Here is a 27,345-nt window from a genome sequence, read left to right as displayed (position 1 = left end):
TCCAAACGTCAATATCGCAGGCGATCCATGTTCATTTCATTGTGGGAAGCCAAAACTGTGATCCCGATTAATATACGATTAATTGTGCAGCCCTGGCAAAAAGTACTAAAGGAAATTCTTCATGCATTTTGTCAGATCCCTGGATATCTCATTTATAAGAGTTCCTTTAGAGGGATTTACTGTGGATTTAGACTATCTACTAGCAGAAAGTGTTTATAGTCGACCAAATTATACAATCTTAACATATGTTGGTCACAATTAAATTAAATCAAGAGTAGGAATTTGACTTTACAACAATAATTGCAAAGGCACAGTTGTTCGAAATAGTGCAAATGGCAGTTTCATTACTTCTTTGTGCTGGTTGGAGGGGGGAGATGTAGATAATAGTGTGCCGTGGTGTTGGCGGCGGTGGTGGTGGTGGTGGTGGCAGGGCCTATATAATATTATTTCTGCCCTGCCTGACTGAGCCGAGCTAAATGAGTTCCATGTAATAACCGGCTCTGTGTGCAAACAGCCCCGCGTGATGGCTGCAACCACAGCCTGAGCATCCATTTCTAGATCTTTCCTCCTCTTTCAATCTCTCCCTTTCATTCCCTCACTCACTCATTTGTGCGGTATCACACACACACAAACACACAATGGGAAGCACACACAGTTCCCTCTCTTGCTCTCAGTTTTTTCCTCCATTCGTACGGGAGTAGAAGCCTGAGGTCTGATGTTTTTAAGGGTATTTCTTTTTCCTTTCATCATCCCCTTATTTAGACTTTCTATCTGTTTTACTTTTTTTTAGAAGACAGGATAGAGAGAGACAGAGAGAGAGAGAGAGAGAGAAAGAGAGAGACATAGATAAGTATTTTTAGCTCTATGACCTATTTCTCCAGTGCTACCTAACTGACTGTCAGTCAGCTCCACTGCTGTGGGACCGTGCGTGATTTCCAGCCAGGACATTTTTTTTGAATTTGTAGTTTTTGTTTGGTTGCAACTTGTAGTCCAAAAGGTGTGTGGAGGGAGAATTAATCAACCCAACACACAGCATTTACGTCTCTCTTGTCATTTACATTATTCCCAGCGTATTTTGTGTGTCCAGTGGATCCCTATCAGGAGTTGTTGAGGGTGGAGTCAACACAAACCAATGGCTGCTTCCCTCTGCAGCACTTTAATAAGGATACAGACCTAGAAGAAGGGGGGGATAAGAAAACACACACACATGCACTACCACGTGCACACCCAGATACAGAGGTAGGGAATCCATCGCCATAATAAGAGGCCAAGTGCAGTGGTGATAAATCTCACCTGAAGGAGCTGTTCGGAGGCAGATTGCCTTACCCTGATGTACTGCCCTCAATACACACTGCAGCTAGCTACGGGCTATATACACCCACACACACACACACGGGCCAGCAACACACAAACACTCAGCATGCATAAATAGGTATGCACGAATGGGAACGTGCATGCATACGTTATGGAGACGCACAAACAGGAGACATGCACACACACACACATATACAGAGAGGCCCATGATTCACAGTTTTATAGTGACTCCCAGATAACCACACCCAGTGGACGACGAGGGAGACGCACACAGGAAATGAAACGCAACTCTTCATTAAAATCGCACGTAGCAGGTAACACAAACCCCTGACAGAAATGACATGATCTGTTGCCCGGCTGTGCCTCTCTCGCTTTCTGTCTGTCAAATCTCTCGTCATGTTCAAATATGCAAACAGTCAGTTACACACACACACACACACGCACACACACACACACATACTCACACACAGATGCAGTGCTGTGACAGCAATTTGAGCAAACTGACATTTTCCAGCTGGTAGTGTGGCAGACGTCCGCTCCTGCACATATACTGCCACACACACACACACACACACACACACACAGTGTTGTCCATCTGTCTGTCTGTCACTGTCAAACCGAGTGTGTGGCCTCTTTGTCTTCGGGACTGACATGCACTCTGTCACTACACACACTCACACACACACAATGGTATGTCTGTACCTGTTTTCCTTAATTCACAATGGAGCTGGACTGCCTTAGTGTGTGTGTGTGTGTGTGTGTGTGTGTGTGTGTTAAGGTTTCCCCTTTACAGTATATTGCAGAACTATATTTTCCAGACAGCATCTCTTCTTGCTGCTGCATCAGGGTGCACGTGTGTTTACGTGCATGTGTGTGCATGTGCAGTAGAGGTGGGAATCACCAGAGGTCCTACGATATAAGAGCTTATGCGATTTTAAACATTTTGCGACGTGCTGAGTATTGTGATACGATATATTGTGATATAGTATATTTGCAAATGATGCAGTTTGTCAACATCTGTTTTATCTAGGGCTGTCAATCGATTCAAATATTTAATCGTGATTAATGGAATGATTGTCCAGAGTTAATCGCGATTAATCACAAATTAATCCCACATTTTTTTATCTGTTCAAATTGTACCTTAAAGGGAGATTTGGCAAGTATTTAATACTTTTATCAACATGGGAGTGTCCAAATATGCTGCTTTATGCAAATGTATGTATATATTTATTATTGGAAATCAATTAACAACACAAAACAATGAAAAAATATTGTCCAGAAACCCTCACAGGTACTGCATTTAGCATTAAAAATATTCTCAAATCATAACATGGCAAACTGCAGCCCAACAGGCAACAACAGCTGTCAGTGTGTCAGTGTGCTGACTTGACTATGACTTGCCCCAAACTGCATGTGATTATCATAAAGTGGGCAGGTCTATAAAGGGGAGACTCGTGGGTACCCATAGAACCCATTTTCATTCACATATCTTGAGGTCAGAGGTCAAGGGACCCCTTTGAAAATGGCCATGCCAGTTTTTCCTCCCAAAAATGTTGCATAACATTGGAGGGTTATTTAGCCTAAATGACATTCAAGCTAACATGGCATGGTTGGTACCGATGGATTCCTTAGGTTTTTCTACTTTCATATGATACCAGTATCTTCACTCTAGTTTTAAGACCGAGTCCACTACATCCTCTGAAAGACAGAATAGTGGCCGTCGGATTGTTAAGAGGTTAATATTTATATAATAAAAGATCGATACTTGACGTCTGTGTAGGGCTGTCGCGGTGAAGGAACTTCCCCTTCAGTGATAATGATTGGCTCAACAGTGCGATATGCGGTACTATTGCCAATTTAAATGATATTTTTGTTTGCAAATTATATGCAATGCATTTATCCTGTATCCTGTATATTGTTGCTTTTTTAAATAAACAAAGAGGACCATTTTAAATTGTATTAAATGCTTGATTATTGTTAAGTGCAGAACACAAGATCAGCTGAGACACTTTGGTTGCATCTGGTTGCGTTGATATATCTGCAGAAGCAAAAATGTCCGCACAAGGTAGAGTACTTGCTCCGGATATATGCAAAATATGCGGCGCACCCATTGCAATGAGAGTCGATAGCATGGTATTGTAATATTGCGGTTATTGCGACAGCCCTACGCTTGTGTATCGACACAATATTGCAGAGCAAAATATCGCAATACTACATGTATGCTGCATCGATTTTTCTCCCCCATCCCTTATGTGCAGCCTTCCCCACTATATTTTAGTACTCCAGCTTACACATATAAATATATATATATTGCAGCCACTGCAGCCTAGCAATCTTCAGAAGAACAGGAAAATGTGTTCACGCGCACATGCACACACACATACAGAATGGGAGAAAAAAGACAAATCATTACAGAGAGAGAGAAAAAGAGAAAGAGAGAGAGAGAGAGAGAGAGAGAAATTGAATTGAGGGTGGTGAGGATGGGGGGGAGGTGTAGAGGGAGGAGGGGTGGATTGGTAAGGGTTATATTGCATAGTTTAATCTGTTGAGTTCAGCCATGGAGGCTGGGTTTAGGGGGAGGGGAGGAAGGAACAGTACAGTAGTAGTAGTAGGCCGCCTGACCGTTCTCCACTCTGCACACACACACACACACACACACACGCACACACACACACACACACACACACACACACAAAGCTCTAGACAACACCAATGTGTGTGTGTGTGTATACTGTATATGTGTGTGTACACAGATGGACAACGGTGGATGAGACAGGTGTGTGGACCAGGTGTACAGACTTGAGTGTGTAGGCACAAGTGTTTTTACAGGCTTAACGCTAACCCCCCCCACACACACACACAGAGCTACAGCCAGAGTCTCGCTAACACATCTAAAGTGCAAATCACTGCCATACAATCTGCCCTCAGCCCTTATGAAGCCATTTACATGTGGACTACTTCATTTCCTCCCAGTTTAATTACCTCATTTCACCCAGTTGTAATCCACCATTGAGATGGAATCCTTTGTTGCCGTTCACGTTTTTTTTTTTGTAATTGTGGACTCATTTTTATGATTTCCTCATATTTCTCATCGGCTTTTCCAATGATGCCATTTCACCTCTAGGGGGAGCCCTCTGTTTCTCTATCGGTTGGTGGAACCAGCTAATTGGTGTGGTTAATTGCACCGTAACCACAGAGTGCTACCGGCAGTCTGTGTGTTTTAGCAGAGTGTGTGGACGCAACCCTGGACTTGAGAGTATGTGCTGAAGTGGACTGCTTCTGCTGGTGAAGGATCACCCAGAGATCCAGACAATAGTACACCCAGGGTGGGCCTGGTGGGGTGGCTGTGCTTTTTAGTAAGGCTGTATGTCTGCTGCCTGTCTGGAGTGTGTTTGTGTGTGTTTGTGCTCCCAGTGTTACCAGTTTCTTCAGTGTTTTCATGGAGGCCTCTCCCTCCCTGCTGTTTGCTTAGTGCAGGCTGAGGCAGACAGCTCAACGTGGGATTCATACACACACATACACACCACATGCTCCAGGCGCTCTCATTCTTCATCTAATCTTGATTTGGTGTACGTCTGTGGTTAGAGGTTTGTAATATTGTCTATATTGTGTGTGCATGCGTGTACCTCTTTGTTATGCGTGCATGCATAACAGTGTCCTTTTTAACTATATGTCTGTACATGTATTTGGTGTCATGCATTGCTGTGTATGTGTACAGGTGTCCTTTGTGCTGTTTTTGTGCCCTTGCACAGTGCAGGCCTGTGTGATTGTCATTTCCGTCATGTCTGCCTGGACGTTTTTGGTAGTCAGCTCCAGTTTGCCGGAGAGTTGGCACGCCGCCAGTTAATTCCTGAAGCTGCTAGTGTTTCTCTCTCTGCGCTTGTGAGTCTGTGTGTGCACTCATTAGTGTAAAATATAGCTGGAATAAACCTGAAATAGAAATAGATGTTGAGGATATTACAGAAATGAAAATGATTAGAATTGTAAAATTAGTTTTCATGCACAATGAGGCGTGTACCCACAGAGTGTGTGGGTGTGTGTGCGTAGGTGCAGAATCAGGTTTCGGCTTTCCTTCATTGGCTGTGTGGTTTGATGATGGGCAGTTTGGTTTCTCGGAGCCTCTTCCTGTGGTCTGTGTTGTCAGTAACTGCTTGGTTGGTAGGACCACAGCGGCCACAGGCCAGAGGGCTGCAGCCCTGAGAGTTTCCCATCCTCTTTGTAAACATGGAAATAGTAGCTGAGCCTTTCTTCCTCATTTACCTTAAAGAAATAGTTTGACACTTTGGGAAAGACCCTTAATTCCTTTATTGCTGAGAATTAGATAGGAAGATTCCAGCCAGGTCGCATGAAAAGGCGTGTGAATGACACGATAAAAGCGTGCAATAAGAGCGCATTTATTGCTTTTGGCGTGTCATTTGTGCGCCATGTAGTCTGTACTGACTGCAATGTAAATGCATCTGCGTGATTACGCTACGCTCAGAGATAGTGACGTAGAATAAAAAGTGAGAAAGACCGCTTGTGGCGGGCACAAACACAGGACTTTGAACCAGGAGACTGGTGTTCGAGACCTGTGATTTGTTTTATTTATGAAGTGTTTTTTTGTGACATTTGTCCATACGCATTGTACTCTGTTTACATACTTATTTTAAGGCCTATCATGAATTTTTTCCTAAACCTAACTAAGTGGTTTTGTTGCCTAAACCTTCTGCATCTTAATATACATGTAATATCCACGTCATTGTGAAGCAAAACGTGACATTGACACGCTATCTTTGGGTGGACAGGCGGGTCCATTAAGCGGTTTGATGTAATATTGGGTTGGAAGATTCATACTCATATTAAACAAAATATAATGTGTTAATTAGTGAGCTTTAGAAGCACTGGTAGGCTGATTATTTTGTTACCTTTGGACAAAGCCAGACTAGCTGTTTCCCCCGGTTTCAAGTCTTTGTGCTAAGCTAACAGTCTCCTGGCTGTAGCTTCATATTTACCGTGCAGACATCTCCTCATCTAACTCAGCAAGAAAACAAATATGTGTATTTCCCACTAAGTTGAACTATTCCTTTAAAGGGAAAGGTCAGGTGTTTTGAAGTGGGGTTGTATGAGGTACTTATAAATAGTCAGTGTATTACCTACAGTAGATAACAGTCGGCAAGCCCCCAGATTGGAAGCAGACAGGAGTTACCGCACGGAACAAAAGCAATGTACTGCTGTGCACGGGGCCGGCAGCAAAACGTATTTTAGCCACTTAAAAGAAAGGCCCACTTAAAAAAATCAATATCAGTTTAAGTGTACGCTATATTTACAATATTTTTGCTGGTTTACCTTGCTGTGAGACAGCTATACAGACTATGTTTACGACGGGGAGCTGAAGCCTTTATCTGTGCTCTCGCGAAAAGCAATCAGACTCCATTGAAAAAAAACTGTAATTTTACCTCACAGAACACAGGAGTTGCTGGGTACCGCTGCCTCGATCGGTTAATTTGTTTGTGCTTTTGTGTGACTTTGGTTAGTTCAGATTCACTCAAATAACCCAATAGCACAAACAAACAAATCTGCGAGGTAAAATTACAGGTTTTTTCAATGGAGTCTGGTGGCTTTGGCAAAAAGATAACTGCATACAACATTCAAGTACCTTTTATAACTCCACTTCAAAACACCCAAACTATCCCTTTAAGTGTCTGCTCTGCTACCATGTACAATTCACCGGCATTTAGCTAATGCTTTGTCTTTAGGCCTACATTTAGACAGGAGTCAGGACTCATGGCTACTGATGAACTCAGCAGTAGCTTTTCCAAAGCCACTCTGTCACCCATCTGAGCAGAAATTAGAGATTTTATTTCATCATGAGTGTTTTTTTAAGCTCTCTCTGTTTCACACGCAGGTCCATGAGGGAGTATCAGGGTGCTGAATTAAGAATTTTCTTTGCTTTTCTACTTAGCGAAGCCGGCCGGCACAATGAGAGATTTGAGGGAATGTTTGCTGATCGCGCTCTCTCACGCTGTCGCCACCCCTTCACTGTGATTTCTGAATCAAATCTAAGAGCTGAAAATTATTATTTTTACAAATTGATGTTGAGAATCTGATTTCCTCTGGTGGCTATTTGCAGAGCATCGTGAATTAAGGGGTTCATGGTCCAGAAAAATGTGCCTGCAGCAGCCCTCTTTTAAACAGCAGAGAGCCAAAAGATGAAGTGATGTGAAGAAGTGTCATCAGTGAGTCTTTTCACAGGTCATCCTGCTCCGTTACTGCAGACTTTTCTCTCTTTGTCCATCCTCTCCTGTCTTACTTTGTGTTCCTTTCTCTCTCTCCCTCAGTGGATGTCACGTTCCTCTTTCTCATTCTGCTCATCTCATTCCTCCATTTCTCTTTCTTCAAGTGTCTTCTCCCAACTTTCTCTTTGCGTACCTCCCTCTCAGCCTCCACTCGAAGTGCCTCGGCTCTACAAGCCTCCAAACAGGCAAACAGTCATGCAGCTCTCCTATCACAATATAATGAGATTGGGAGCGCCCAAATTGAAAGAAGCCATTTTCTACAGCTGTCAACTTATTATCGAGAGACTCATTCTCCTCTAAAGGCAGCGGAGGAGAGAGGGATGAAGGTGATGGAGGGATGGAGGAGAGCGGGTTTGAAGTGAGAGGGGTGCAGAGGGAGGAGGCGGGTAGGGGGGGCTCGAGCTGTTTTACATTTTGAATGTTGTCTTTTTTTTCCTTCTCTCTGGTATTTCAGTTTGGTCACTTCTAGTAGAGCCTTGAAGTCTTTTATTCACCATGTTCCTCTTAATATTTAAAAAAGCAGCTGTGTTATTTGAATGTATGTGATTGTCTGAGCACCTCTCAGTGTGTGTGAGTGTCTCCTCATGACTATTTATATGCAAACAGTAGGTATATTTGTGTCTGAGGGAATGCTTGTCTTTCTATTTTAGCCAGGTGTCTGCAGGTACTAACTCTGATTTAAAATTCAAGCATTTAGGTGTTGCTTTTATCCGCAGTGCCTGATAATGGGGAAGCAGAATCTGACTGGCTGTAACCTGCTATTTTCTGGACAAGCCTCTATGCTGCTCTGTTCGTCATTTGTTTATTGTACGCTACAGGGAGGATCGCTGGCACAGCACTTAAGCAAAGTGAAATGAAGTGAGGGAAAGTTCTGGTGACGCACCTCCGACGCGTCCATATAATACTCAATTGGTCATACACGCACAGAAACACAGTCTCTCCAGCAGCAAGCGAGCAGCTCATTCCCAGCGACACATTAAGAGACACGAGCACAGCGTGCTCCACGTATTGACACCCCGATCACATCCTTTAAATGTCACACGTCCAGCGACGGCCCGCAAGGTTGCAGAACTGGTTTAGGAGGTTTTAAAGATGCCACGCACAAGCTGTCAGACCTCAGCAGCATCTGCTGAGGTCTGACAGCTGAGGGGAATTTTTAGTTTATTGTTCTTGACATTTTTACGAGCTTCTTTCCAACACCTTTCTTCATTTGAAAAATCAGCTTTAATCCAGTTTAAGGATATTAAAATGTAAATAATCTTCTTTTTGTTTGAATGTCTTCTCAAAAAAAAATCACATCTTTTCAAACCAAATTTTGCTTTTATTCTGCTCAAAGACGATTACCTGCTGTTTGTACCTTCACAGTGTGTTGTTGTGGCAGATTACTACTATTATAATACTATTAATAAGAAACTCAGCCAGGAGGCTTTTAGTCCAGCGAGTTTGTTTGCTTTTTGTCTGTTAATTAGCAAAAACTTTTTCATAGTCAAATTTTGTACAAATTTAAGACTTGGGTCAAGAAGGAACTGATTAGACTCGGTACAGATAATGCTAATATGTTCTCTTTTTTTCTTTTAAAAAGGCATTTTATGCCTGTAAAAGAGAATATTTTTTCTCCTGGATTCCTTGGATCACGATGAATCCATCAGCATAAGTTTTTAATTTTTAATTATTGCAAACCTGTTCTTTCACAACAACACATTTAATTAAATATCTACCAAATTTGGCACATAATGCATAAGCCATTATTTGCCAAGTTCTTTTAGATGTAGCCTGTATTTATAGGATTAAAACTCCAGCAAAATACTTGATGTTTATTTCGTTTCGGCTTGTTGCCTTCATCAGGGAATAGATCAGCTCTTTCTCATTCCCAGTGCGTCAAACACCGAGGCTCTGTCACGGCCGTCGGCATGCGTTGCACACGGCACCCTTTAGCAGCCGTATGAGACGCACCAGGCTTTCCGTTAACTACAATGTAAAACCATCCTCGGCAACAGTAAACGCTCAGAGAAGTGCGCCGGGAGTGTAGTGATGTAGTTTAAAGAGCGAAAAGACACACCTTGAGGTGGATGGGTTCAACAAACATAAGGCTTTCATCCGGGAGACCGCTGTTCGCGTCCCATGTGTTAAGTTTCACTTTCACGTTACAATCGGATGTTTGTTCGTGTCCCGTGTTCACAACGTTCAGTTTCATTTTCACTTTACAAACGCTGTAGTTCTAAGCCCAACCATATCTTTTTTTTCCTAAACCTAACTAAGAAGTGGTTTTGTTGCTTAAACCTAAAGTGACACCAAGGGGCGGTATGTGATGAGTAGGGATGAGAATGTGTTGGAGCCTATTTAAAGGGGAACTCCACTGATTTTACATATCAGGGTGTATTTACAGGTGTTGGAGATCGGAACAAGCCTTTTGTGGCTCCAGCTGCGTGAAGCCTGATAAACGTTCTCATGTGAAGTCAATTGAGTCAGCGTCGGTTGGGGCTGAAGACTTTGAACATTTTAAAAATCTGGGCATGTGTAGTTAGAAAGAAGTGAGCGTACCAGACCTCTGAAGCCTTATCGCCTCCTCTCCTCATCTCTGCTTGAGGCTAGACGCTTAAGGCTATTGTAGGAGCCAAAATGTGCATTTAGCCTTTATTGTTTATTATTATTTTGTTCAGGCTGCACACGTTCCTTTGGTTAGTAAGGTTGGTTTTGTTTGATAGTAGTCGCTACAGCTACGTTAGCCGCTACTAGTATAACACACACCGAATGTCCGACTGAACCAAAGAGTATAGAAGCAAAGAGATGAAAACTAGGGTGTTTTTTGAGCCGCTGCCACCAATTTGGACTGAAAACGCTTATTATATATTTAATATTTTATTGTTTAACACAGGCCATTTTGGTAGAATATGACAATAGATTTGAAATAATTAAGTTCTCCTTTTGTACGGCACTTTTTAGGCGGACACTTTACTGGCGTCCGGTAGTCGCTTTCAGTCCAAAATGATGGAAGTGTAGCTCTGCTTCTGGGCGCTGATGTTGCAATGGACCGTACAATTAACTTTCACTTCTTGGCAATATACGTTCTTTGACTGAACTGTAGGCAGTCGAGTTGCATTTTGGGTAATGTAGGCGTCCTGCTGTACTATTTTTTTTATCTTTTTAACTGTCCATTGTGATTGTGACGATGTTATAGGACGAGTGCAATGCTACATTGGCTGCATCGCACTGTTGTTGTTACTGTATGTTGGCCCAGCACTGTAGCTCTGCGTGTGTGTGTAGCTGTAGTTTTGTGTGTCTTGTATCTACCGTCTGTATAGCAGAGTGACCTTGATGTCTGCACTCAGCAGGAAGACACTAGAGAGGAGTGATTAACAGGAGAGAGACAAAGAGAAGAGGGAGAAGTGCGAAGAAAGATGCAAATTAACAACAAAAAAAAGAAGTGTGTAGCGAGAGATGGGCAGAGTGTGAAACATGCAACAAGAGCGACAGAGTGAAGGAAAGATTTTGTAAAAGACTGAGAAGAGGGAGAGAGGAAGTAGGGTGGAGTGGAGGAGTGACTCACCACACATCCATTGGTTTTTTTCTTCTTCTCCTTCTTCTTCTTCTCCCTACAGGCAATCTGGAGGTGCAGTCATCAAGAACAGGTAAGAGGGGAGGGGGATGAGGGATGGGAGGGATGGGAGGGATGGGAGGGATGGGAGGGAGGAACAAAGAGACGAATATTACACTGCATGTTAATCAAACTCACACTTTTACAGGTGAGAACATACAGTGCATGAATTGTGCTCATAGTGAAAAATGTGTTACTGTACAGCATGTGTGTGGCTTTAACAGTGTGTAGTTGGCAGCTCGTCCGCTGTGACCCAGGTTAATAGGACTGCGCCTACACACACTCAAACACACACATCATGACTGACCACTCAATGCCCCTTTTGACTTACACACATGCATGCGTCCTCAGAGGTGTGCGTAGCTATAAAGGGATAGTTTTGAAGTGGGGTTGTGTGAGGTACTTGTCCATAGTCAGTGTGTTACCTACAGTAGATGACGGTTGGCACGCCCCCAGGTTGGAGAAGCAGACAGGAGTTACCGCACGGAAACAAAGCACTGTACTGCTGTGCACGGGGCAGCAGTAAAACGCATTTTAGCCACCTAAAAGAAAGACTCACCTAAAAAAAACAATATCAGTTTAAGTGTACACTATATTTAGAATATTTTTACAAGATAAACTTGCTGTGAGACAACTATAAAGTCTATGTTTACGACGGGGAACTGAAGCCGTTATCTATTCTCTCACCAAAAGCAATCAGACTCCACAGGAGTTGCTGGTCTACCGCTGCCTCGATCGGTTAATTTGTTTGTGTTATTGTGTGACTTTGGTTAGTTCAGATTCACCCAAGTCACACAATAGCACAAACAAACAAATCTGTGAGGTAAAATTACAGTTTTTTCCAATGGAGTCTGGTGGCTTTGGCGAGAGGATACCTGGATACAATAACTATTTGGCCGATAGCAGATACCGATGTTTTTGTTTATTTTGTTTTTGCTGTTATTTATTCCCCTTTTGTGCCAGAGAAACAAAGCCCTCTTCATTATAAAAAAATGAGCTGTTTTAAAGTCATTCAGCATTTCATTACAGTCTTTGAATGAGCACAAATTCAATTACAAATTTAAGAATTTATTTAATTAAATACTTTAATATGACCTTCTTTCACATGAAAAATATTCTTTTTTAAATAAAAAAAAAACATTTTATTTTAAATTGAATTGGTTTGGATTCACCAAAGTCACACAACAGCACAACTAACTGATTGAGGCAGTGGAAGACCAGTAACCCTCATGTTCTGCGAGGTAAAATTACAGTTTTTTTCAATGGAGTCTGATGGCTTTGAAGAGAGCATACATAGATACAACGGCTTCAGTTCCCCGTCAGAAAGGGCTGTCTGACCGCAAGATAAAGCGCTGAAAATATTCTAAATAAAGCGTACACTTAAACTGATATTGATTTTTTTAAGTGGGCCTTTCTTTTAGGTGGCTAAAATACGTTTCGCTGCCGGCCCCGTCCACAGCAGTACATTGCTTTGTTTCCGAGCGGTAACTCCTGTCTGCTTCTCCAAGCTGGGGGCGTGCTGACCGTCATCTACTGTAGGTAATACACTGACTATGGTGTACCTCATACAACCCCACTTCAAAACAGCAACTATCCCTTCAAGCTTGCACACACACAAAACTTTGCCCTACCCATGTCCATGAAAGTTCATTTTTTTGACACACAAGCATGCTGTTCTTTTGGCATCCTGTTCCCCTGCTAATGTTGGACTGTATTCCCTTTTCGTTCTTCACCTTTGACCCCCTCACACCCTCCCTCTTTCTATTCTCCCTCCTCCTCCTCCTCCTCCTCCCTTCTTTATCCTCTCAGTCTTGGTGAGGAGTTCTATAAGGAGGCCATTGAACACTGTCGCAGCTACAATGCCCGTCTGTGCGCCGAGCGCTCCATGCGTCTCCCCTTCCTGGACTCCCAGACCGGCGTGGCCCAGAGCAACTGCTACATCTGGATGGAGAAGAACCACCGCGGACCAGGTGTGTGTCTCTGAGGGTGTGTGAGGTGTGTGTTGTCAGAATAAAGTGGCGAGTGGCTGTCTGAGGCTGGAGGAGCTCTTCAGAGCACTCCTCTTTGTTGGAGGTGTGTGCGTTGTTGTTTACCAGCTGTTGTGCTACACAAATTATTTTCTCCACTCATTTGTCCCGCGGCTTCCTTCCTTCCTTTGCTCTGCTTGTTTCTGTCTCATTTTCCTTCCTCTCCCCGCTCCCTCATTTCCTCCCCCTCTTTTCCAGGCCTCCTACCTTTCACACCTCAACTTTTTTTTTTTTTAAACTTTCCCCAACGGGTGTTTCCTCATTGCTTTCTCTTTTTCACTGTAACATCAGTGTATTTTGGCAGTGAATCAGACACCCCTGTAGGCAATGATACGCCGCTGGCACCAACTATTCCACAGAGAGAGTGTGTGTGTGTGTGTGTGTGTGTGTGTGTGTGTTTGTGCACTTGTGCAAGAGTGTGTTAACGATTTGAGTTTGTAGGCTTTGTCTGGTGTCTGCCAGTACAATTCTTTTGTTTGTTAGTTTGCTAGTTTTTAGTTATAACTTGATTTGCATAGAATAGTATTGAATTAAATTGAGAATTGAATTGATTAACATTGATTATTTTCCACAACCAACAAAAAGTAGTTTATAAATAAAAAAAAACATTAATAACGACAACAGACAACTATTTACACCACAGCCATTTATATTTATAGCCATGCCAGACTGAAATATCTCAACAACTATTAGCACCCGGTTGCACGAAAAGGCGTATGAATGACACGATAATGCACAAGGCAAAAGCGTGCAATAACAGTGCAGTGCTGGCTTTAGACGAGTCATTTGTAAACCATGTAGTCTGCACTGACTGCAATGTAAACACATCATGTAAATATGCTACGCACAGAGCTAGTGACGTAGAATGAAAAGTGAGAAAGACGTTTGTCACGTGTTTCTATACGTTGATTCCCTACGTATTTTACATAGTTTACGTTCTTATTTTAAGGCCAACCACGATGTTTTCCTAAACCTAACTAAGTGGTTTTGTTGCTCCCTGCTGGTACTGCACCTTCATACACGCATGTAATATTCACGCCTCGGTGACACTGACATGCTATTCTCTGGTGGACAGGCAGGTGTATTACACGCTTTGGAGTGATACCAGGTTACTATTTGATGGATTAAAATACAATTTTGTACAGATATTCATTGTCTCCAGAGGATGAATTCTGACATTTGTGGGTAAGAGTGAGATGTCCCGACAACTATTGGATGAAATTCCATGAAATTTGGTTCATAAATCCATGTCCCTCTCAGTTTAAATTCTAATAACTTTGGTGATCATTTAGTGCTAATAGAGTGCTGCAAGGGCGATGTTGATTTTTGGAGGCCAACGAGGAAGTTAGGTTTGCACTGGTGCCCTCGGCAAATGGGATTTTTCCATTGGGTTTTGGATTATTGCAGAAAATAAGCTCTGTGGCAAACAAACGTTTATGATACTTCAGCAAGATAATCTCCATAAATGAACACCACTTTACGTTAGGCTATAAACGAACTACACCACGGTCGCATGACTTCACATCACCAGAACTAAGCTAATGACGGACTAGTGTTTGGCGTGATCACGTTTAGTAGTCTCATTTAGCCACTTGTTAGCAACCGCCATTTTTAAGACAAGTAAAAGCTTTAAAATTCAAGAGTGAACCACAGACCTTATTTCAGGCATCTAACTAAAAACTCATTGACTTCCAGACGAGGGAACCAGAAGAGCTAAAACACCAACTCATTCCCGGGTTTTAGGACTCATTCCTGCAGCACTCTATTGGCAAATGTTAACACTCTAACACAGTCAACTAAGATGTGTTAGCATTTAGCTCAAAGCACTGTGTTTTTTTTGTTAAAGTATGAATCGTGGCATTATGTCCTATAACCAAGCTGTGTATTTTATTCTGTGTTTCAGGTCACGCCCCAGGTCAGTTGTACACATATCCCGCTCGATGCTGGCGCAAGAAGAGACGGCTAAACATCCTGGAGGACCCGCGGCTTGTACCGATCGAGTTCAAGATCGGTAATTAAGGAGCTATTTTGATATCTTTTACCGCCGACTACGGTTGGAAAAATCATCTATGTCCCCGAGATTTAGCAATTTGGTGTTTTTGAAAATCAAGAATAAAGTCAATTTATTTGTCCCAAGTGGGCAATTTGTGCTGCAGCAAGTATAAAACACATCAAACATACAGCATAGAGACAAATTTAGAATAAAGATCTGTGAGTTTGAGCAATGTTTGGCTGCTCACCATGATTTTAAATGACTGGCCCACTATCGAGGCGGGGTTAAGATGTATTTTGCTCCTGTAAATTCAAAAGGTCACAAAATATCACCACCTCCACTTTTTTCTACCTTTTAAATAACTTCAATGGTTCACGGCTTCATTACTGAGCTTTGTGTTTGTATCGTAATTGAAAGAAAGTCTTATGTGTAGTCATAGTTTTTAGAATACATTTGAATATTTGGCTCATTTACTGACACCCAGGTGGTTATATGAAGAGAAAACATCGGTGAAGAAAATGTAAACACGTCCCACAAGCAATACACGACTGTGTGATATTTCAGGCAAATTGCGGACGATTACTTCCGCGTCTGTACACTGCAGAAGCTGAAGTCGTTGTGCTGTCGTGAACCAGCCAAATTTAGTATCCTCGGGGCACTGTCAGCTCAACTGAGCATGTCAGCATGATTGTGAGATCTCTGCTGTTTTCTGATTGTAATTGTCTCATTCTCCAGACTACGAGGCTTCTCTAAAGAAGGAGGGGGGCATCCCAGATGGTCCCGTGTTGGAGTCGCTGCTCGCCGGGGAAACCCTGGACAAGAAGGTAGAAACCAAGGAAGAAGAGCCAATGAGCGAGTGTCAGGTGAGACTCTCGTTTCTCTTTCTTCCCCCTCTCTCTCTCTCTCTTCTGTACTTTGTTGTTATTCTTATGTCAGACTGTCTCTTACTCTTTTTATCTGTCTTGTATTACCCTCTGTGTTTGTGTTTCTTTGTCTGTCTCCGCCTTTGTCTCTCTATGTGTTTTGGCGGTGACACAGCCTCCCGCGGCTCTGACAACTCCCTCCTGGCACCGTGTGTGCGTGCTTGTGATTTGTGTGCACTGCAGTCATTCTCGGTGTTTTACCGGGATTCCTCTCACGTGTTTTACAGGCCAACCTCGTGGACAATTATTTTAGGGTCGTTTGAGGGAAGACGATCCACCTCTTTATTCTTTGTCATCCTTTATGACAGCATGTTGCAGTCAGTAACTTCTGAGCAAAAACTTCATCTGGCCGGCATCACCAGCTCAAGGCAGTGGCTCTTGAAACCAGATGGACTGCTAATCAATCAGTTGAGTGAGTGGCCCTCAAAGTGGCCCTCACAGTGGCCCTTTGACAGATAGAGAAGTGTGTAGGGCCTCTAGTCCAGGGCTTCCCCTGACTCCAGCCCAGCCAGGCATGACGTCAACACGCTGCCCCGTCATAGCTCCATGTGCACACTTAACTCTGCCACAAACACAATCAGATTAATGTGTTTTAACATAAAGCTGGTGTTTTCGTACGCTTAGGACAAAAATAGCTAAAAGCATCTTCAAGTTCAGTGTATTCGTCATATGTATCCTCATATGAATATAACGGTTCAATTGATATCTTACAGAATTTTTTGTGCGTTTTCCTACGAATGTCCAGCAACACGTGACAATTTCCACTCATTACATGCATACAGTATTTTCAAAATAAACTTCTGTCTTCATAGAAAACAACTTGGTTAGCTCTAGGGAACAAAACTTATTGGTTAGGTTTAGGAAAAGATCTTGGCTTGGGTTAAAAGAACACTGGAAGTGGCATTACATAAGTACGGACGAAATCAACGTTGACTTCTGGTTTCACACATGATACGAGGAGCAGTCTCTCTCTGTTTTTTTGACCCACCCATCCACCGTGACTTCCTCCCTACACGGCGTTTGTCGCTCTTTATACTTACTGCTTCACGATTACTTGAATTACATACAAATTGATTTTGTGGGATATATATGAATAACAGTGCATCACTTTTCATAGGTATAGGTTCGTATGATATCTTGCGAAAAGTTATTCCTCATTTTTCAAGCGTTTTTTCCGACGAATGTCCAGCAACATGTGTCAATTTCTGCTCATTACATGCATACAGTCTTTTCAAAACTTCCGTCTTCACAGGAAACAACTTCATTAGGTTTAAGCAACAAAACTACTTAGTTAGGTTTAGGAAAAGATTGTGGAAATGGCGTTACTTAAGTATGGAAGTTATGTGACTCGCACGGGATACGAACACCAGTCTCCTGGGCAAAAGTCTGGTGTTTTTTGACCCACCCTGACCTCCTCCCGACGCAGTGTTTGTTGCTCTTTATACTTGCTGGTTCACGATTACGTGGATTACATACAAACTGATTTCATGGGATATATACGAATTACAGTGCATAACTTTTCATAGGTAGCGGTGTATGAGAACAGCCTGATTTTTCATGTGTTTTGTCTGATTTGTATGTTAATTTCTCATTAAAGAAATTAACAATGTTGGATTAAGGGAAATGTAGGATCCAGTGTTTTTGGAGTTTGACCCATATTAGGGACTAAGAATCAGGATGTCTTGGCCTCTGTTGATTGATTATTTCTCTTAATGTACCTCTTGTGAGTCCCCTATCTTACATAAGTGCAGTACTAAATTGTGTGGTGTACCCCTTTAATGTAAGAAGTCTTAAATCAAATCATTTATTTCATTTAAATGGAGACACATTTGGCTATATTTAGTGGTAATAGTTCTGCTGTGCTCTTAAGATCATTTCCTGCACTGCGATTATGTGAATACTCTCAAACTAGCAGGAAGACAAGCAATTTCATGACATGGGCTCAAGCAAGTAGAGACCGAGATGGTTGAGGGGAAAGCAAAGAAAGAGAGGAAAAGGAAAGATAAAAAAAGGAGAGGAAACTAAGCTGTCTGACAGTCCATCTATTTCTCTCGCTCTGTCTGTATCTCATCCGTAGAAGCTGCTGGTCGGGGATTTCCCTCATGAGCTGGAGACGGACGAGATGGAGGAAGACGTCCCGAAACGCAAGAACCGTACCAAAGCACGGGTCAGACATCAATGACATCTCTTTTTTTTTTTTACCCCTGGTCATTTTATACTGAACTAGCAAGCCACGAGAGAAACTGTTTGGCTGTCGGTGTAGAAGAGTGAAGCTGTAGGGAAACCAAAGTCTCATCAAGTTTATCAAGCTCAGAGTCAAACTGCGATGTGAAAGTTCAGCGTCCTGCCTGTCAGACACAGAGAATAAGGAGTTCTCATTTAGATTAGATTATAAAATGACAGCCCCTAAGTTATTCTGATTTAAACTTCGACGGAATCTGCTTCATTTGCACAACCCATATAAGCATAGTGTAAGGTCCAGAAACACCAAAACGACACCAAAGAACTAGCGGCGACGAAGGCCGACTGTTGCATCGCTCCACGACATATGTGTCTTGGCCAAAAAGTTGCACTTGAACACCCCGCAAAGACTACAGCCGACGGCCAACTAGTACGTACGTCCTGCACCTGCGTGAGAGGAAATAACTCTACACCAGCAGGTCGCGGTAGTCTGTATTCAAAAAGGAAAACCAGAAGAATTTCAACACGCTGAATTGGCCAAAAAGCCACCGACAGGTGCAGACTAGTGGCAACGGTGCGGGACACACCGCTAAAACTGTCGAAAACCACCTAAACAGGTTGTGTGACACTTTTAACCGGACGCGATGCGAACGAGTGAACATCAGATTGTTTCAGTTTTTCCCCAATGAAGATGTCCTAACCTGCTCCGTGCATCAGCGAAACAGGCTGAGCGACGTATCACTTGTTTGAAAAATGACTCGCCCTGGTTCTATTTATGCGAGGTTTCACACACCTGGAACGTATTTTAATAGGTCAAAATCAACGCTGCCAGCAACTGACAACTAATCAATATTGTGCTCTCTGTGTAATAGTCGGTGACATCGCTCATAGTATATCTAGACAATTTTTCGCGCTCCATTCGCTAGAATTCGCTCACTTGCTGCCTGTTAGGAAGAGGTGTCAGGGTAAGAGTCCTGTGTTGCTGGAGTCAAATGATTATGACAAGGATTAAGCATCTATTCTATACACATGGAGAAATTGTAATTCTAATAGCATCAACAGAAATGGCACTTTTTTTCTAATTCCTGGTCTGAGGTCATAATAGATTTAATTTATTGTGACTTCTCAGTATTCCTGAGTCTGTAGTGAAATGTCATCTGACAAACCAACAGTTATTACAGAGAATAAATGCAAATGGATCCAGAGATTTAAATCATGCTGGGACGACCTGCTTTTTTTTTAACAACTTTGATTAGATCAGACAGGTTTTTTTTCCCCCGACTCTTTTTGGGGCGTCCTATGGGAAGATAATCAAGTGTTAACAATGTATTCTGAAAATCATCACACACACGTACACACATGCTCACACACACAGACACCAGGGTTGCTAATTGGAGCTGTTGCTCCCCTGCTAGGTGTCATCAGCCCCCTCCTGCTGGAAGTGGAGCTTTACACTGAGAGCAGATGATTACAGAGGAATGCAAACGCAAGTGTGTGTGAGAGTGTGTGTGTGTGTGTGTGTGTGTGTGTGTGTGTGTGTGTGTATAGACACTTGAACAAGTGAGAAGTGTGCTGTTACGCTCTTTTTAGTGTGTATGTGCATGCAGGTAACAAGTGTTGAAGTTCAAACTTTTTCTGTGTACATGTGTGATTTTGCATGAGGCTGTCTGAGTTCTCACACGCATGTGTGTATGTTTGTGTATGTGTGTGTGTATGTGTGTGTGTGGTTTCTGCAGGCCTACGGTGTCGGGGGCATGAGGAAGAGACAAGAGCCGGCTGCCATTGAAGACAGAGACAAGCCTTACGTCTGTGACAGTGAGCGTTGCAACTTAATTTCTTTATTCCTGTTTCTCCTTACTCTTTTATTACAACTCCTACAAAATTAGGTTCCCATACAACTAAACTGCATTCTCAATTACGTTTCGAGGGAAACTTGTTTTCTCCCAGATTACGTTCGCAGTTTTAAACATGTGGTTAATGTTGTCAATTGAAACAAAAAGACACAACAAAACTTTAGGTTTAGTCAAAAAACATCATGGTTTGGCTTAAAATGACTACGTAAATGAATGTACGGGACACCAACAGCAGTCTCCTTGGGGAAAGTCCTGTGTTTGTTGGACCCATTAATCACCCCTACCGCCCGCCCTGATACCGACGCTTTGTCACAGCAGTCGGCGTTTGATATTGTCGCAGCAGGCACCCTTTAGCGCAGGTATGAGACGCACCGGGATTTCCATTCACTACAATGTAAACCCATCTTAGGCAACAGTAAACGCTCAGGGAAAGTGCTGTGCTGACGTGGTTTAAAGAGCGAAAGAGACACACCAGGTTGGTTGGAGGAGAGGTGGAAGGGTCCAACCAACACAAGGTTTTCATCCAGAGGCCGCTGTTCGCGTTCCGTGTGTTAAATTTCACTTTCACTTTACAATCAGCTCTTTGTTCGTGTTCAGTGTTTACAACATCGAGTCACATTTCACTGTACAAACGTAGTAGTTTTAAGCCTGACCATGTTGTTTTGTCCTAAGCCTAACTAAGTGGTTTTGTTGCCTAAACCTTAACAAGTGGTTTTGTTTAATTCACAACGTTAAGCATGTGTTTAGTGCGACCGAAAAGTGACGCCGAGGGTTCTGACAAATCATCAGTACGTGATGAGTTGAGATGAGATCGTGTTGGCCCGCCGTAGTGGACTTTCTCACTTGTTATACTCGTTATTATACCACGTAACTTTCAATAACAGTCGCTCGATATACTATGTCACTTGCTGCGGCCATCCGCGGACTATTTCTGATACGTCAAAGACGAAGACACGCAACAAAGTACGTTTCCCTACAAAATAATTGAGAATGCAGTTTAGTTGTATGGGAATGTAATTCTTCAGAGACAGGTCTGTTTATTCTTAACTTACACATACAGAAAATTCATTTTATGCATTGACTGTGTGTTACAGTCTGTGGAAAGCGCTATAAGAACCGCCCAGGGCTGAGTTACCATTACACTCACACACACCTGGCAGACGAGGAGGGAGAAGAAGACTCGGAGCGACACACACTACCCTTCCAGCGCAAGAACAACCACAAGCGTGAGTCTGCCGTCTGAATATTAAACTTGTCCAGCTGTCCATCATCATCCATTATTTACTTCATGTGGAGTGTTTTGGTTTTAGCAGTTTCAGGATCATTCCAACAATCCTTAATAATCAGAATATTATCGAGAACTATCGATCGTCCTCCTGCAGCATTATGGATAGTTACAGTGCTGACTGAGCCAAATCCAAAGTGTGGATGAAGGATAGGATTTCTCCCAGTGGAGTACTGAGTTTAGCTGACTTCTTCAGCTCTCACTGATCCCCTTTTCAGACTGACGCAGTGACGCAGGTTGAAACTGTGATTGCGGTCGATCAAAGTGGGTCACCATGAATCATCCGACTTGGCTTCTTGACCTGAGTTAAACAAGGGTTGGACACTGGCTTTGGTAAACAGGCTATGTGTTTATGCAGCTACAGCTGCAGATGGGAGCTTCTGTAGAGACAATGACCATAAGGATTAACCCTAATACAAATGAGGGCAAACAGGCGTTAAAGCATAGACTATATATATAAGAAGTGGACGTCACCCATTGATTTGTGGACTACAGCTCTGAAGCCTCGTGTTTGGTATTTTGGCCGTCGGCATCTTGGTTATTTGCAACCAGATGTGGCACGAGAGGGTACAACCGAAAGCAAACATTTTTAGGCGATCATGCTGTATTGAAGACGACTTGAAACTAGCGACAGAGACCATAAACTCATGTTTACAATGTTTACTGAGATATTAAATCAAGTGAGAAATATCATTTTCTCATAGACTTCTATACAATCTGACTTCTTTTTGCAACCAGAGGAGTCGCCCCCTGTTGGCTGTTAGAAAGAATGCAAGTTTGAGGCACTTTTCAGACCCGTAGGTTGCCGCCTGGGTTAAACATACATCCAGTAAACCTATGTGTATCCTGCATTAAAAGTGGCTTTACTCTGTTGGACACAGATTGTCACACTTCTGCTTGTTGTTCTGAGTCGATAGTCAGAATATGTGACTCCAAGTCTATTGAAGGTTGCACATGACACCTCAATATTTGCAAGGTTGCCCCAAGGCTAACAGAGCCCAAGGGTAATTTACCTTTTTTTTTTTACAAGGTAGCATTTAACCTTTCCCTGTCTGGGCTGCTGTAGCCCACGGCCAAAGCCACTGTCAGACCTCTTGTGCTAAAGGTCTGGAAGTCAGTTAGAATACAGAATCAGCAGCCAACAACCACAGGGAATCATAAAGACATTAGTCTTGATAATAATACATAGAAAACTATTTACATGCGGTAGAAGGACGGGTGATGGTGGCAAGCATATTGCATAATACAATACTGAATTCACATTACAGCTAAATGATCAGTATTTCTCCCTTTTACTCAGAAACACTGGGATGGTGTTCACCTTTACATTCTCAATCAGTCATCACCTATACGAGCTAATGCAACACTTCAGACAGTTTCAACAGCTGCTGCAGAGATACATCATCTAAATGAGGGAACAAACTGCTCTTCAATCAACACTCATCAGCTCTAAATATAACTGTCAGTGAACAAACACCAGTCAAACACTCTGGGAAATTACCACCACACTCTACATTTATATTTCAGCCTTCTACTGTATGTACCTTTCAATTTATAGCACACAGTATATGGCTGCAGCTATCAGCGGCTTAATGACTATCCTTGAATGCACTGGTCCTGAATATCATGAGGTCGTAATGAAGAGCCCTGGTATTGCTTGCTAATGCCTCCAGCACTTCTTGCCTGACAGTGCGGGTATGTATGTAGCTGCAAAATGGCAGGGGCACAGATGTTTTTGTCGTGAAGTGGCACTTAATAGATTAATACAATCAAAAAACAAGTTTCTTTATAGCCATGCTAGCGGCAACGTTGGTTTGTTGGGCGGTCCACCACTTTGATCCAGACTGAAATATCTTAACAACAATTACAAAATATCCTCATACAACGGTTTGTATGATATCTTACGAAAAGTTAGTCCTCATTTTTCGTGCGTTTTCCTATGAATGTCCAGAAACACGTGTCAATTTCCGCTCATTACATGCAAACAGTATTTTCAAAACAAACTTCTGTCTTCACAGGAAACAACTTGGTTAGGTTTAGGCAACCAAACTACTTAGTTAGGTTTAGGAAAAAAACGTGGTTTGGGTTAACATAACTTCAGAAGTTAAGTTACTTAAGTATGGAAGTTAAAGTGGCAGTAGGCAGTATATTTTTGGCATCATTGGGCAAAAAATCCATAATAACCTTTCAGCATATTGTAATTCAAGTGTTCTGAGAGATAATCAGACTTCTGCTCCTCCTCATGGCTCTGTTTTCAGGCTTTAAAAAATCTAGTCCGTGACGGGAGACTTTGACCAATCACAGGTCATTTCATAGAGAGAGCGTTTCTATTGGCTGTGCTCCGGTCATGTGACCAGAACTTGGCGTTCCTTCACCAAACGTACACTAAACCGTACACTACCAAGATGATTCTGAAAACATTTAAGGTGAGAAATAGGCATTAACGTAACATAATATTGATTCATATTTGATCAGCGCTGCCTAGTTTGACCCTTTGGTCGGAGTTGGCGAGTGATTGACAGCCGGCTCTCATAGACAGCAGATGGACAGCAGACCTCAGATCAGTTCTTACTGGTTGTTTTCCTCTGGTCTGTGAAATCTTGCAGATGCCGTTAGGAGCACCGGAGGACACAGAGGCACATGATTTTTTCAGTTTACCTGTTTCATGTACTACTGTCACGATATAGCAACCGTTTTATAAAAATAACTTTTTTAATCATATTTGCTCCAATCTCGCCTACTTCAGCTTTAAGTGACAAATAGATCAACATTGACCTCTGGTTGCACACGGGGTAAATTAACTGATTTCCAATAATAAATATATACATACATTTGCATAAAGCAAGCATTTGCCCACTTAAATACTTGACAAATCTCTAATTAATAAAAAATGTGTCAATTAATCATGGACAATCATGTGATTAAATACCACCATAGTTGCCATAAGCAGCTATTGTAGAAAGGAAGATTTGAAAAACATTTGCACTGGACGTAAACCCCTCCCCCCCCGCCCCACTGTCAGTGAACTTAATCTGAGTTTTGCAGAATCATCCAATATCAACACTCTCTGGCGATGAGGTTTGAAGGCCCCACAAGGTGCACGGAGAGTGCCGTCACCTTATGAAGTCGGAGCACAATATGCAAAGTCATCGTTTTGTAGAAGTTAAACATTTTAAAGTTGACGATGGCTCCATTCCACGTAGGTGCTCCAATAAGCCAACATATATCACCCATGTCTTGGCACTACATGGAACAATTTAATGGAATGTGGCCACTATAAATGTCATTACTTACAGCTGCGTTGGACAAGTTATAATGCCCATCATGAAAAATGTCTCGTGTACATCTGGCTCAGGGACATTTACTCCCTCTGAATATTGGTCACATCGTTCCCTGCGGGACTTTTGGCTTCTATTTAATAAGATGAACTGCAGGAAGTTAAGAGTTATTGAGTTTTGGCAGACTTCCTGAAGCTGTAAAGGGGCCGAGTGCAAAACCTGGAGGCCTCCAGGTTTGTACAAGCATTTAAATAGCAGAGGACAATACTATAATGTGCAGTAAAAAGCATTGAATAGTAGTGTATGGTATACATAAAGGTAGGAATCCCAAGATTGCACTTAGCGTAAGGCTACGAAGGTTCTGCTTAATGTATCAAGGGTACCATAAGAAAGCAATAAATGCCAGTGAACAAGAAGGAAAGCAAATATTTAGGTTTCTATGAACAGGTAATGAATCAGATCTCAAACCTCCTGTCAGCTGCAGCATCAACACTAACCAAATTGCTCGTCGTCTTTGTTTCTTGTGGCTATTTATTTTCGCCCCCAGGGTTTTCTATCAGTGTGTGTTTTTTGTTCGCCGTTATCTTCTGTCTGCGTGTTTTGTTTTGTTTCTGAGCAACTTATTTTAAGGACAATAGTATGCATTTATCCTGCGGGAGATTGTGTTTTGGTCAGTAATCGTTAGTAAAATAGCTACAGTTATTCACACTCAGAAAACACAAGAGAAAACGCTGTGGACATTTGAAAAGAAAGCGCAGGCGATTCATCCACTTTCTTTGTTCCTCTCCGCTCTTAAAACAAGCAATTTGCTCAGAATGAAACGCAAACACAAACACACAAAAACATATACATATCCACATTATCTGAGCATGCTGCACTACAACAAATGTCCACACTGAAACTATGCTGCCTCACAGTTAATTGGCAGTGTGTGTTTTTAAATTGGCCTGTCTGACGATAGGACTGGCCCAGTATGTGTGCGATTTCGGTGTGTTTGTGTGTGTGTGTGGCCATGCTGCAGTCTTAGGTCTCTCCAGTGGAGGAGAGCAAGAGAGACAGCATTTGAATCGTTTAATATCCCCCATCACTCCCTCCCAAACAGTCAGTAATCACACACACACACACACACTAACACACACACACACACGCACACATGGCCTCCGAAAATGCAATCTTCTCTGCTGAAATGAAAAAGGAAGCTTAGCCTTTTGGCTTGGTGTGTATGTGTGTGTCCACAAGTCACACATGCATTTGCGAGGCTCTAGTGTGTTCATACGTGTGAGTGTGCATGAATTAATGTGTGTGTGTGTGTGTGTGTGTGCGCCATTATAGCTTTCCCCAATTTGCTGAGTGTCATGGAGCAGACTCCACCACCCTCCACCCGTCGGTATATTGCCACATATGTAACAATATTAACATGGCTCCCCCCGAATGAGAGCTACCCTGCATGCATAATTCATGCTATATTCTGCCGTCTAGACGCTATAGTAGTACTGTATGTACATGTACATGTACGCTGTACAAAGTGTGAGCTGAAACTTATCACAATATGAAACTCATCCAGCTCTCTCTCTCTCCCTGTTTCCCCATCAGCGTGATAAATGAGAGATTATTCCACCAGGAGATGAGATTTTCCTTCCCTCTCTTTCCCTTCGTCCATCTTTCACCACTTCTCCTCCTGTAGCTCTGCATCCTCACTTAACCCTCCTCTGCGTTCCTCTCTCTGCTTCTCTTCTCTGCTGTTTTTTGCTCAATCCATCATCCAGCTTTTGGGTTAATTTATTTCTTTGTTTTGCGTCCACACACTCTCCCCCTGATCATCACCACCAGATTCAACTACTAAACCCTCATATATCTGGATCCCAGCTGATATACTATTTACTTAAAATGAGCAGCGCCATTAAAATTCATGACTGCGCCTCGTACTTTTTTTTTTTTTTTTTTTTACTCTTCTTCTACTTCCTTTCCTCCAAACAGAAGGTTGCAGGTGGAGAGGGAGGGAGGAAGGGAGATATGTGGTGGGGAGGGGGCTCCTTTGGCATTGATGTGATGGTGGGAGGGGTGGGGGGGGGAGACGAAGAAGGAGAGGAAGAGGAGGAGGAGGAGGGGATGAATAAGGGGGATGTTTACTTTAGAGGTCGGCCCTGCAGTGTCCACCTGAAAATTGGTTTTGTGGGTACGAAGAGAAAAGAGAGAGAAAGAAGTAAATGAGAAAGAGAGAGCAACAAGATAAATAGATTGCAACGAAACGGCAACTGTGAATGAACGAGAGGAACGAGAGAAAGACCGAGGGGAAGGGAGAGGGAGAATGAGGAAGGGGGGAGGATAGTTGTCATTAAATCCCCCCTCTCAAATCAGAACTGAGATTCAGAGGCCACTTTATCTGGACGGACAGACGGTCCTACAGCGTGGAGCAGCAGGGACGCTCTGAGTGTGTTTAAAAATGCACAAAAACACACACATGCATTTTTCTTTTGGTGTGTTTGTGCCACCGAGCCGCGTGAATGCACTGTATGGGCAATCATGCCCAACTTTGAGTGTGTGTGTGTGTATGTGTGTGACGTGTAATTGAGCCCTTTGAAGGTCAGCGTCCCTCTGTTCCTACTCACCATTGTGTTGGT

General features: G+C 42.6%; 1 protein-coding gene across 2 annotated transcripts in view; it reads left to right on the top strand.

Moving 5' to 3' along the window:
• The window catches only part of dpf1 (D4, zinc and double PHD fingers family 1), a 56,286-nt gene that overhangs the window by 3,508 nt on the left and 25,433 nt on the right, over positions 1–27,345 (top strand). The window contains exons 2-8 of one of the 2 annotated variants that reach the window (XM_037776138.1): positions 11,189–11,218; positions 12,994–13,154; positions 15,115–15,126; positions 15,940–16,067; positions 18,205–18,294; positions 20,045–20,123; positions 21,256–21,387. In XM_037776138.1, coding sequence (XP_037632066.1) covers positions 11,189–11,218; positions 12,994–13,154; positions 15,115–15,126; positions 15,940–16,067; positions 18,205–18,294; positions 20,045–20,123; positions 21,256–21,387 — 632 coding nt within the window. Of the gene's footprint in view, positions 1–11,188; positions 11,219–12,993; positions 13,155–15,114; positions 15,223–15,939; positions 16,068–18,204; positions 18,295–20,044; positions 20,124–21,255; positions 21,388–27,345 lie in introns of both variants that reach the window. The other variant, XM_037776137.1, reaches the window with a different exon arrangement.

This window comes from Sebastes umbrosus, chromosome 7, assembly GCF_015220745.1.
Source record: "Sebastes umbrosus isolate fSebUmb1 chromosome 7, fSebUmb1.pri, whole genome shotgun sequence".
In the NCBI taxonomy this organism is placed as follows: domain Eukaryota; kingdom Metazoa; phylum Chordata; class Actinopteri; order Perciformes; family Sebastidae; genus Sebastes; species Sebastes umbrosus.
This window is presented reverse-complemented; position numbering and strand designations above follow the sequence as displayed.